General features: G+C 41.6%; 1 protein-coding gene across 1 annotated transcript in view; it reads left to right on the top strand.

Annotated features, from left to right (window-relative positions):
• Nucleotides 1-13163, top strand: part of SUPT16H (SPT16 homolog, facilitates chromatin remodeling subunit) — a 36003-nt gene that overhangs the window by 19439 nt on the left and 3401 nt on the right. The window contains exons 8-22 of the mRNA XM_003924354.4: nt 1277-1367; nt 2613-2686; nt 2817-2929; nt 4260-4325; nt 4743-4838; nt 4924-5039; nt 5127-5280; nt 5757-5884; nt 7164-7299; nt 7402-7528; nt 7842-7960; nt 8453-8578; nt 9325-9437; nt 9755-9830; nt 10826-10995. Of these exons, the coding sequence (XP_003924403.1) occupies nt 1277-1367; nt 2613-2686; nt 2817-2929; nt 4260-4325; nt 4743-4838; nt 4924-5039; nt 5127-5280; nt 5757-5884; nt 7164-7299; nt 7402-7528; nt 7842-7960; nt 8453-8578; nt 9325-9437; nt 9755-9830; nt 10826-10995 (1705 nt within the window). The remainder of the gene's footprint in view (nt 1-1276; nt 1368-2612; nt 2687-2816; nt 2930-4259; nt 4326-4742; nt 4839-4923; nt 5040-5126; nt 5281-5756; nt 5885-7163; nt 7300-7401; nt 7529-7841; nt 7961-8452; nt 8579-9324; nt 9438-9754; nt 9831-10825; nt 10996-13163) is intronic.

Here is a 13163-nt window from a genome sequence, read left to right as displayed (position 1 = left end):
TTATAGAAACCTCTTTGACTTGTTAAGGCCTTCTCTGTCCAGATCTTCACAAAATATCTTGGCCTTATTACTATTCTTTAGTTTTAGAAAGTTCTGAAAATTTGTGTCTCTGCCAACAGGATGTATAATGTTAATCCTACATCAAATCGATATGAAGGATAATACTGAGTTTCCAGACACCATTCTTCCACAGTGTCTCTAAGTCGGTCTTAAGAAATCCTGTTGGAGCCGGGCGCGGTGGCTCAAGCCTGTAATCCCAGCACTTTGGGAGGCCGAGGCGGGCAGATCACGAGGTCGAGAGATCGAGACCATCCTGGTCAACATGGTGAAACCCCGTCTCTACTAAAAATAAAAAAAATTAGCTGGGCATGGTGGTGCGTGCCTGTAATCCCAGCTACTCAGGAGGCTGAGGCAGGAGAATTGCCTGAACCCAGGAGGCGGAGGTTGTGGTGAGCCGAGATCACGCCATTGCACTCCAGCCTGGGTAACGAGCGAAAACTCCGTCTCAAAAAAAAGAAAAAAAAAAGAAATCCTGTTGGAAATCATAACCATAGATAGTTTAATGAAGATAAAGATCCCTCTGAGGCCATGATATCTAGACTACTTTTTAGTTTGACATAAACCATTCATACTCTAGATCCTGAAAAATTAAGGCCACAGCCCTCATAACAGTAATTCACCCATTTAGTGATAAATGGCATAGGCCCACCACAAGGATCTGTTTTTGAAAATGTATAATAACTTTAATGTGATATCATTTATCAACTCTTAAAAGTATTTCCTTGAGACCAACTGGTGTTCCACTGTCCTCCTGGATAAGTGATTTTCAAATGATATGATTCAGAATGGGGCCAGGTGCAGTGATTCACACCTGTATTCCCAGCACTTTGGGAGGCCAAGGTGGGGAGGATTGCTTGAACCCAGTTTGAGACCAGCCTGGGCAACATGGCAGACAGTGTCTCTACAAAAAATAAAAAATTAGCTGGGCATAGTGGTGTATGCCTGTAGTCCCGGTTACTTGGGAGGCTGAAGTGGGAGGATCACTTGAGCCTGGAAGGTCAGGGCTGCAGTGAGCTGTGATCATGTCATTGCACTCCAGCCTGGATGACAGAGTGAGACCTTGTCTCAAAAAAAAAAAAAAAAAAGATGGGGGAGTGGACTGTTTAATTCACACTTTGAGAAACACTGCTTTAGGGGCCGTAAATTTTGATTTAAAATGTTACTGAGTTTTTTTCCTGAAAGATACTTAAATGTTTCTTTTCTGTCTTGTTATTAGGTGTGAAGATATGTGATGTATATAATGCTGTCATGGACGTGGTTAAAAAGCAGAAGCCAGAACTGCTGAACAAAATTACCAAAAACTTAGGGTATGCCATGATGTGTATTGTCAATCCTGAATCAGTTTTCAATTAGGCTGCCAATGATTCAACCAACATTTATAGACTAGCAAACTTAACTATGCTCCAGGCACATGATGTTATCAGAGAAAGTGAGACATTTAAATTCTCCCAAGTGTATAAGAGAGATGTTTCCAGACCAGTATGGTGTTGCAGCCCATAGGTATTCCAGGATCTAATTACAGATGTTAGGAAATATTATTAATACATACTGTATTTCCTCCATGCATATTTGCAACTTAAATACTCTGAGATGTCCTAATATTTTAAGGTTTTATCTTTTTATTGAGAGACAGGGTCTCTCTGTTTAGGCTGGAGCTCGGTGGCGCAGTCATGGCTCACTGCAGCCTAGACCTCCCGGGCTCCAGCGATCCTCCCATCTCAGCATCCCCCCCACTCCCAGCCCCCAGTAACTGGGACCACAGATATGTACCACCACATCCAGCTTATTTTTTTATTTTTTGTAGAAACAGGGTCCTGCCATGTTGCCCAGGCTGGTCTTGAACTTCTGGGCTCAAGCAATCCTCATGCTTTGATCTCCCAAAGTGCTGTGATTATAGGTGTGAGCCACCCATGTCGCGTTGATTTTTTTGTTTTTGTTTTTGTTTGTTTATTCAATCCAGTGTATTTCTCAAATGTATTTTATACATTTCTCAAATGTATTTTATCACTGAACACCTAGAAATACTTAATAATGTGTTGCGGAACAAAGAACATTTTGGGAAACAAAGCTCTAGGCACTCTTTAGATGAAAACTAGTCTGTGGTATGTAGTTTCTGGACTTCTCTCATAGACCAGAGGAAATTTATTGACTTATATACCAAGTCTTAGGAATCTGGTTACCAATGTTCCACTAAAAATTGTCCCTATTGTCTTGGTAGTGTAATCTCTGTATTGTTTATTGGAACTCCTCTGACTTGATTTTATGGTAGAAGGTTAAAGTTTAAATGTAGGCAAATTAGCTAAAATTTTAAAAGACTTGATATAATCAATGTTACACAAGATAATTAGGAAATTATTTTTCACCATGGGATTATACAGCATATTTAGAGGCCAAAGACTGTCTTTGAATCCTCTTTTCTAACTGGTCAGCAGGGGTAAATCATTTCAAACATGTTTGCCTGTCTTATTGTGAAAGTTGAAATAAATGTATTATACTTGATCCATGTTAGAGATCTTTTAGGCTTTTGCTGATGTTGATCCGTTTCTTTTCAGATTTGGGATGGGAATTGAATTCCGTGAAGGCTCCCTAGTAATCAATAGTAAAAATCAATACAAACTGAAGAAAGGTAAGTTTCACGTACAATGGGAAAATACTTTTGTGAGTTATTTCCTTTAGCTTTATCTTTGGTTGTGCATGTGTCTTACACCTCTCTGCCTCATCACCGCCACAGACTGATCCTTGTTTTGCTGTTTTAGGAATGGTTTTCAGCATCAATTTAGGATTCTCAGACCTAACTAATAAGGAGGGGAAAAAGCCAGAAGAGAAAACCTATGCCCTGTTCATTGGTGACACAGTGCTTGTGGATGAGGTGTGTATTGCCTCTTAAACGTTTGAGTGTTCATGAACTAACTTTTGAGGCATGTTTTGTGGACCCTGTGTTGTTGTTTTCTTCCTTCCTTTGTTAAATGCGAGCTAAGGGGAAGAATCCATGTGACAGCCTACCGTAATACAGCTAGGAATAAAGACTGTAGTCCAGGTATAGGGAATGATTTAAACCATTAAATCATATTGTCATATTGTGGCTTGAACCGTGATAATGATAATATCAGAACTGATACTAATAATGAAACTGAGTATTCTTTTTTCTTTTTAATGACAGCTTTATTGAGATACAATTCACATACCATACAATTCACCCATTCAACATGTTACAATTATAGTGATTTTTCAGTATATTCACATTTGTATAACCATCACTACGATCTAATTTGAGAACATTTTCATCACCTCAGGAAAAAACCCTGAACCTATTAGCAGTCACTCCCCATTCCTCTTCCCTTCTCTCACTGGTCCTCCAGACCTAGGCAATGACTAAACTATGTTCTCTTACTAAGGATTTTCTAAATTGGGGCAGTGTAAATTCAGTCATACCCTATATGGTCTTTTGTGACTGGCTTCTTTCCATCAGCAGGAACTGATTTTTAATAATAATAAGCACAAATATTTCAGTGTTTTTATCATAAGCTAAGCAGTTTACATTAATTCATTGAAATAGTACCTTGTGAAGTAGATACTCTTATTACCTCCATTTACAGATAAATTAAAGGCGAAGACAAGTTTAAGTAATTTGCCAAATGTCACTGAGCTAAAAAGCCACTGAGCCAGGCTTCAAATCAAATCTGTATTAATGATTACCCAGTGTTGCCTCCCATATTGTATGTAGCTCCTGGCCAGGTGCAGTAGCTCACGCCTGTAATCCCAGCACTTTTGGAGGCCGAGGTGGGTGGATCACCTAAGGTCAGGAGTTTGAGACCAGCCTGACCAACATGGTGAATCCCCAGCTCTACTAAAAATACAAAAATTAGCCAGGCGTGGTGGTTGCGCACCTGTAAACCCAGCTGCCCAGGAAGCTGAGGCAGGAGAATCACTTGAACCTGGGAGGCAGAGGTTGCAGTGAACTGAGATCACACCATTGCATTCCAGCCTGGGTGACAAGAGCGAAACTCTGTCTCAAAACAAAAACAAAAGACAAAAAAAATAGCTCCTGATGAGAGGTTAGAAGTTAGAAGGATAAAAACTATATTCATTGTCAAACATTATAGTGGCCAGAAGATTCAAAGCATTGCCCAGCCATATACTAGGTTAGAAAATGAAATTGCCTCTTAAATTATTTGCCTTCATTCTCCTTTTAATTCTAGGATGGCCCTGCCACTGTGCTCACTTCTGTGAAGAAGAAAGTGAAGAATGTAGGGATTTTCCTAAAGGTAGGAAGAAGATAGATGAGTAGTATAGGATGTTTAGGTTATAAAAAAGTTAAATAACATTGGCTAAAACAATTAAAATTTCAGTTTTTGGCCGTGTGCAATGGCTCATGCCTGTAATCCCAGCGCTTTGGGAGGCCAAGTGGGCGGATAACCTGAGGTCGAGTTCAAGACCAGCCTGGCCAACATGAAGAAACCCTGTCTGTACTAAAAATACAAAAAAATTAGGCAGGCATTGTGGCGGTTGCCTATGATCCCCGCTACTTGGGAGGCTGAGGCAAGACAATCTCTGGAACCTGCGAGTCGGAGATTGCAGTGAGCTGAGGTTGCGCCATTGCACTCCAGCCTGGGTGACAGAGCAGGACTCTGTCTCAAATTAAAAAAAAATTTTTCATTCTTTGATTCTGACTTTTTCCATAGAATGAAGATGAGGAAGAAGAGGAGGAGGAGAAAGATGAGGCAGAGGACCTTTTGGGAAGAGGTTCTCGAGCAGCATTACTTACAGAAAGAACAAGAGTAAGTTTACTGTTTTAAATTACGTTGATTTTAAAGCTATCATATGGCTCACATGTTGTGATAAATTGGATTTTCCATTCACCAGAATGAAATGACTGCAGAAGAGAAGCGAAGAGCACATCAGAAAGAACTAGCAGCTCAACTCAATGAAGAAGCAAAGAGGCGATTGACTGAACAAAAGGGAGAGCAGCAGATTCAGAAGTAAGAGTTTGCATTGAGCAGTGAGATTATCTTAAAGTTCTGTGTGACTACAAAAATTTCTCAGTTTTTTTTTTAATCTCACTCCAGAGCTCGCAAATCTAATGTGTCCTATAAAAACCCGTCTCTGATGCCTAAGGAACCACATATTCGGGAAATGAAGATCTATATCGATAAGAAATATGAGACTGTAATAATGCCTGTGTTTGGCATTGCAACACCTTTTCACATTGCCACTATCAAGGTACTAACATTGAATGCATCAGGTTTTATCCAAACCATTTCTTAAAATAGGAATTGTATTTGCCATAAATAATCTGCATTGATCATGTCTCCCACAATAGGCTCCTTCAGACTCTGTTCAGTTTATTGACTTTGCTCTTATTCTGTCATTCTCTTCCCTCTTCCAGTTTTTTCACTTAGTAGAAAGTTCAACTAGTCTAGAAACGTAATTTGCCTATCTTTCTTTCAAGTTTACTTAAGCATTACTTAACTTGTAGTTGTATTCCTGTTACAAGGTACTTTGAGAATTCAGAGATTTTTTGAGGGGTAAAAAAATACTTCATTTTTAAAAAGATGAATTACGTAAGTTTATTAGATTGAGATTAAGGTTAAGAGCAGTCAACTTGTAACTCCTAACTTAATTTTCACATCTCTCAAACTACTAATCTCTGTTTAGGAAAGAAATCTGTTTACTATTTATGCTTTTCCTTTGAACAGAATATAAGTATGTCCGTGGAAGGAGATTATACTTACTTGCGAATCAACTTTTATTGCCCAGGCAGTGCTCTGGGCAGGAATGAAGGCAACATCTTTCCTAACCCTGAAGCGACTTTTGTCAAGGAAATGTGAGTCTCCACGAAAATAGTTAGGCCCAGACCCATCCTTTCTGGAGTGGTACTCAGAAACATTTCATTCTCTGCTGCATTTTCCCTACCTACTAAATGGCAAAGCCTTCCTCGTTGATACTTGTTTCAGATTGCCGTCTTGACTTTGTACTATTTTCAGGATGGTCAATATTTTATATTTACTAAACATATTTAGAGCCTGGGTAATATAGTGAGACCTTGTCTCTACTAAAAAAAAAAAAAACTTGGCCGGGTACAGTGGCTCATGCCTGTAATCCCAGAACTTTGGGAGGCCAAGGCGGATGGATCACAAGGTCAGAAGTTTGAGACCAGCCTGGCCAATATGGTGAAACCCTATTTCTACTAAAAATACATAAATTAGCTGGGTGTGGTGGCAGGTGTTGGCAGTCCCAGCTACTCTGGAGGCTGAGGCAGGAGAATTGGTTGAACCCAGGAGGGAAGGTTGCAGTGAGCCAAGATCACGCCACTGCACTCCAGCCTGGGCGACAGAGCGAGACTCAGTCTCAAAAAAAAAAGGATCCAGGTGTGGTGGTGTGCACCCGTCATCCCAGCTACTCTGGTGGCTGGGGCGGGATGATCCCTTGAGCCTGGGAGGTCAAGGCTGCAGTGAGCCCTGATGTTGCCACTGTATTCCAGCCTGAGCGACAGAGAAGACCTTGTCTCAAAAAAAATAGTAATCATGAAAATAAGTGTTAATAAACCTATTTTGCATTAGAAAATTGGTGCCACATTAGATTCTACAGTTTCATGGTGTGAAATGGAATAATTTGGAGATGTTAGGCCAGATTTGAAAAAATGAAAATGTGATTTCTCCCACTTCAATGGACTAGGTGTTTGTAACGTTTTCCATTTAAGAAAAAGAAAGGGAATGGGCATGCATGGTGCCTTACACCTGTAATCCTAGCACTTTGGGAGGCAGAGGCAGGCAGATCACACGAGGCCACGAGTTCGAGACCATCCTGGTCAACATGGCAAAACTCCGTATTTGCTAAAAATAACAAAAATAAGCTGGGTATGGTGGTATGTACCTGTAATCCCGGCTACTTGGTAGGCTGACATGGGAGGATGGCTTGAACCCGGGAGACAGAGGTTGCAATGAGCTGAGATTGGGCCACTGTACTCCAGCCTGGGTGACAGAGCCAGACCCTGTCTCCAAAAAAAAAAAAGTAGAGATTAAGATTCTTATAAGATAAAGTAATCAGTACAGTGTCCCTGACCTGAAAAAGAAATGTCTATAAATGCTCCTGCTTTTTGACAGTACATACCGAGCTTCAAATATTAAGGCACCTGGTGAGCAGACAGTACCAGCCTTGAACCTTCAGAATGCTTTCCGAATTATAAAAGAAGTACAGAAACGTTATAAAACTCGAGAAGCCGAAGAGAAAGAGAAGGAGGTGAGCCTGAACACAGACAAAATATTCTGCAAAGAAGGACATGTATTTTTTGGAGACTTATAAGGATATGTGACAATTCGCTTTAATTTTCTTCCTGCTTAGGGCATTGTAAAACAAGACTCACTTGTGATCAATCTAAACCGGAGTAATCCCAAACTGAAAGATCTATACATTCGCCCCAATATTGCCCAGAAGAGGATGCAAGGCTCACTAGAGGCCCATGTCAATGGTATGGATAATCTCTCCTGTGCTTAGGCTTTGTCTTCAGGGGCACATTTGTAGGAATGACAGCTCAGTTAATAAAGTATGACAAGGAGTCATCGGCCAGTTAGCTGAGTTGGTTAGAGCATGGTACCAATAAGGTATGACAAGGAAATGCTGGGAGGAATGTACTTAACACTGCTGTATGGCCAGAAGGAAAGGAAAGCTCTATACAGTTGTTCCTGTGTCCTCTGACCCTGTTCAAATCAGCCAGAAGAGTTGCAGTGCCTTCTGGCCTAACCTAACTATACTGCTTGACATTTCTTCCTTCTTTTCCCCAGGCTTCCGCTTCACATCTGTTCGAGGAGACAAAGTGGATATATTGTACAATAATATTAAGCATGCTTTGTTCCAGCCCTGTGATGGAGAAATGATTATTGTCCTGCACTTTCACCTCAAGGTATACCTTTCTACTTAACTAGCTATAAGCTCTTGGGCAAGACACTTCATTTCTCTCAGCTTCTTTCCTATAAAATAGTGATGAAAAAATCACCTTTCACATAAGAACATTAAGATGGTTAAATGAAATAATGCCTCTAATGGCCGCAAGGCCTGGCATCTAGAAGGTGCTCATAAGCATGTTTGTTCCTTTGGTGTGTTACGCAATGGCCAGCAAAATATATGAGATCTCCAAATTTCTATTTCTAAAATAGGTTTTGCTTTAGATAAAATTTGTTACCAGCATAATTTCCAAAGTTGCTATAATAAGTAAGAGCACTTTTTAAAATATACACTGTTTTACATTCCCAAGCCTCATTATTTGTGATGACACCAGGGATGGTTTAATTATCTTTGCATGCGTGCTGTGGAGGCCCAAGTTTGGATCACTCCCATTTCCATCACGGATACTTTTGTGTTTCTGACTTGTTGTCTTTCTGCTTTATGCCGGCAGAATGCCATCATGTTTGGGAAGAAGCGGCACACAGATGTGCAGTTCTACACAGAAGTCGGAGAGATAACCACGGACTTGGGGAAACATCAACATATGCATGACCGAGATGACCTCTATGCTGAGCAGGTCTGTGAAATTTAGTATAGTATTTGCAGGATAGTGAGGGAGGATGAGGCCAAATCCAAAGTTCAGGGATTGTATTTTATAAACAACCCTGAGCTGGGCATGGTAGCTCATGCCTATAATCTCAGCACTTTGGGAGGCCGAGGCAGGTGGATCACCTGAGGGTCAGGAGTTCAAGACCAGCCTGACCAACATGGTGAAACCCCATCTCTACTAAAAAATATAAAAATTAGTTGGGCGTGGTAGTGTGCACCTGTAGTCCCAACTATTTGGGATGCTGGGGCAGGAGACTCTCTTGAACCCAAGAGGCAGAGGTTGCAGTGAGCTGAGATAGCTCAGTGCACTCCAGCCTGGGCGATAGAGCAAGAGTCCATCTCAAAAAATAAACAACCCTGGATCTGTTTGTGCAGAGCAACTCAAGTATCTGCTGAGATGGTGCATTACAATAGTTTAGGCTTAGGTTGCAGACTCAGCTTGACAGTTAATGGCATGGTGGCCTTAAATAAGGTATATGTACATGTTAGTTTCATAGTTATGAGAATTAAGTACTATAAAGCACTTCAGGGATGATCTGTGTAGCAAACCACCATGGCACATGTTTACCTATGTAACAAACCTGCACATCCTGCATATGTACCCCTGAACTTAAAAGTTGAAATTTTTTTTTTAAGTGCGAAAGCACTTCAGACTTGAGGGGAGTTACTGTTAACAAATGTGATGGCTATATTTGATATTTTTTTCTTCTACAGATGGAACGAGAAATGAGGCACAAACTGAAGACAGCCTTTAAAAATTTCATTGAGAAAGTAGAGGCTCTAACTAAGGAGGAACTGGAATTCGAAGTGCCTTTTAGGGACTTGGGGTAGCATATCTTATCTTCTTTTTGGCCTGAAGTTTTACTGGTCTGCCTTTTGGTACAATAAATTCTTCTTCCTTTAATAATAATTTAACATATTATGCCCTTTCTTCCTATGACTAGTAATCTTTGAGACATCCATTTCTTCTTGGAAATGTTTAAGGGTTTAAGTGAGTGGCTAACTCTAAGAGGCTTCCTCTGGAGATGAGTCTCCAGTGAGTATGCTGGAGCTGTTTGGAATGGGGAGAGGGAAGAAATTTGTCTATTGTGGCAGCAGCAGTCTCTCTTGTGATGAGCTCAGTCTTAAAATTTCTCTCTTCCAGATTTAATGGAGCTCCCTATAGGAGTACCTGCCTCCTTCAGCCCACTAGTAGTGCACTGGTAAATGCTACAGAATGGGTGAGTGTTTCTTACCTCCATTTAGTAAGAAATTAAAGGAGGATAGATGTTTTTTATTCTAATTATTGTGATTTTCATTTTTGATATTTACTTAGACTTAAAACTCACTGAACAAATGATACTTATTCCCCCCACCCCTCAAGATGGAGTTTTGCTCTTGTTGCCCAGGCTGGAGCGCCATCTAGACTCACTGCAACGCCCGCCTGGGTTGAAGCGAATCTCCTACCTCAACCTCCAAGTAGCTGGGATCACAGGCATGCACCACTGCCTGGCTAATTTTTTTTTTTTTCTTTTGAAACGGAGTTTCGCTCTTTACCCAGGCTGGAGTGCAATGACGCAGTCTCGGCTCATCGCAACCTCCGCCTCCTGGGTTCAAGCAATTCTCCTGCCTCAGCCTCCTGAGTAGCTGGGATTACAGGCACGCGTCACCATGCCCAGCTAATTTTTTGTATTTTTAGTAGAGACAGGGTTTCACCATGTTGACCAGGATGGTCTCGATCTCTTGACCTCGTGATCCACCTGCCTTCGCCTCCCAAAATGCTAGGAGTACAGGCTTGAGCCACCGCACCTGGCCAAGTGATACTTATAAAGTCTCTTTAGGGCAGGCATGATGGCTCATACCTATAATCCCAGCACTTTGAGAGGCCAAAGTGGGACGAACAGTTGAGGCCAGGAGTTCAAAACCAGTCTGGGCAACACAGCAAGAACCTTTCTTTTTTCTTTTTTTTTTTTTTTTTTAAGATAATGTCTTTTTAAATAGTTTCTTTTAAATAATTCACATAGTTTCCTCGAATTTCTTCTCCTTGAAGGATGATTTTGATCTTGTAGATCCTTATACTGTGGCTTCTTAGTATATTGTACTGCTTCAGTCTTTCAATAAAGCCCATAAAACAGCTTAGTTGTCTTTTGTGTAATGATTTAGATCATGAAAGTTACTTGAAATATTGCTTTGGGGGAAATACTTATATGCTAATGATTCCATTTCTTTCTGACAGCCACCTTTTGTGGTGACGTTGGATGAAGTGGAGCTGATTCACTTTGAGCGGGTCCAGTTTCACCTGAAGAACTTTGATATGGTAATTGTCTACAAGGACTACAGCAAGAAAGTGACTATGATCAATGCCATTCCTGTAGCCTCTCTTGACCCCATCAAGGAATGGTTGAAGTAAGTAAATCGGCCATCAATCTCCTATTTATCCCATGAACCCTGAATTATAGAATTTAAGTGTGGTATGTTGTGCATTAAAGTCTACTGATACACTTAAGGTGAGACTGCCTTTTGTTTGTTATAGACCAAGACTTGAAAACTTGAGACCTATTAGGTAATGGAGCTGTTCACTTTTTCCTGATTCCCAAAAATAGTTTATATACCCTTAAAATAAAAATCTAAGGTTTTTTAAAATTTTCATTGTTACCCAGGCTGGTCTCAAACTCCTGGGTTCAAGTAATCCTGCCACCTTGGCCTCCCAGTGTACTGAGATTACAGGCATGAGCCATTGCACTCAGCCAATGTGGAGCATATTTACAATAGCATTTTTCTGGGGGAGTGGGGAGAAAGAGTCTTACTCTGTCACCAGGCTGGAGTGTAGTGACGCAGTCTTGGCTCACTACAACCTCTGCAATCTGCAACCTCTCCCTCCCGGGTTCAAGCAAGTTTGTTTCTTTTTTTTTTGAGACGGAGTTTTGCTCTTGTTACCCAGGCTGGAGTGCAATGGCGCGATCTCAGCTCACCACAACCTCCGCCTCCTGGGTTCAGGCAATTCTCCTGCCTCAGCCTCCTGAGTAGCTGGGATTACAGGCATGTGCTACCATGCCCAGCTAATTTTTTTGTATTTTTAGTAGAGATGGGGCTTCACCATGTTGACCAGGATGGTCTCGATCTCTTGACCTCGTGATCCACCCGCCTCCGCCTCCCAAAGTGCTGGGATTACAGGCTTGAGCCACCGCGCCCGGCAAGCAAGTTTGTTTCTTTCTTTGAGGAATGATGGTCTTGTGCTGCTTTGTATCCAGTGTTTGAAAACTGTTCCATATTTTGTTTTGGAGTTGTTTCAGGTGGTAAGGTAAACCTAGTTGTTGTTACTCCATCATGACTGGAAGCAGAAATTTCCGTGTATGTTGTCTAAAGTGGATTTTTGCCAGTGGTGATCTCAGGCAGTTTTATGGTTGGTTGTTGTTATCCTTACTACTGTCATTTCTTTAGTGACAATAGTGTCACCACACCAGTTTTTTCTTCTTTACCCACTCTGATTCACCTCTCCTCAGCAGAAGTGAATTAAGAGAAAGTCATTTGAGCATTTTCTAAATACAGGGCACTTTAGGTACTGGGAAAAAAGTCATTCCTACCTTCATATAGATATTGCATCAAGTGAACAACACATAGGAAAGCAGTGGAAGGTTGAAGAAGGAAGGCCATTGAAAATTGTCTTTTTTTTTTTTTTTTTTTTTTTAGACAGAGTTTCGCTCTTGTTACCCAGGCTGGAGTGCAATGGCATGATCTCGGCTCACCGCAACCTCCGCCTCCTGGGTTCAGGCAATTCTCCTGCCTCAGCCTCCTGAGTAGCTGGGATTGCAGGCACGCGCCACCACGCCCAGCTAGTTTTTTGTATTTTTAGTAGAGACGGGGTTTCACCATGTTGACCAGGATGGTCTCGATCTCTTGACCTCGTGATCCACCCGCCTCGGCCTCACGAAGTGCTGGGATTACAGGCTTGAGCCACCGTGCCCGGCTGAGATGGAGTCTTGCTCTGTCATCTGGGCTGGAGTGCAGTGGTGCAATCTCGGCTCACTGCAACCTGCGCCTCCCGGGTTCAAGTGATTCTCGTGCCTCAGCCTCCTGAGTAGCTGGGACTACAGGCCCATGCCACCACACCTGGCTAATTTTTTGTATTTTTAGTAGAGATGGGGTTTCACCGTGTTAGCCAGGATGGTCTCGATCTCCTGAGCTCGTGATCCACCCACCTCGAACTCCCAAAGTACTGGGATTACAGGCATGAGCCACCACACTCAGCTGGAAATTGTCCATATTTCTTAACTATAGTAGTGAAAAACAGAATCGCAGAAGTGGTCATGAGTTAAGACTACTGGGAAATAAGAATGAAATCAGTGACAGAGAGGGAAAAGCATGGGTGAATAGGAGAGAAGACTAAGTGAAGAATAGGGAAATTGGTGTTTAAGGAAGAAAATGGGAGAGGATAAGCTCTGACTTGGGTGAAGGACAAAGCTTGCTTCAGTTGGAATGCTGGTCTGTTGTGAGGGCTAGTGCTCTAGGATATCAAAGAGCAGCTCTGGTGGCATAGTACAAAGAATATCTGCTACCAGCCTGCGCAGGGTGGC

This window comes from Saimiri boliviensis, chromosome 2 (assembly GCF_048565385.1).
Source record: "Saimiri boliviensis isolate mSaiBol1 chromosome 2, mSaiBol1.pri, whole genome shotgun sequence".
In the NCBI taxonomy this organism is placed as follows: Eukaryota; Metazoa; Chordata; class Mammalia; order Primates; family Cebidae; genus Saimiri; species Saimiri boliviensis.
This window is presented reverse-complemented; position numbering and strand designations above follow the sequence as displayed.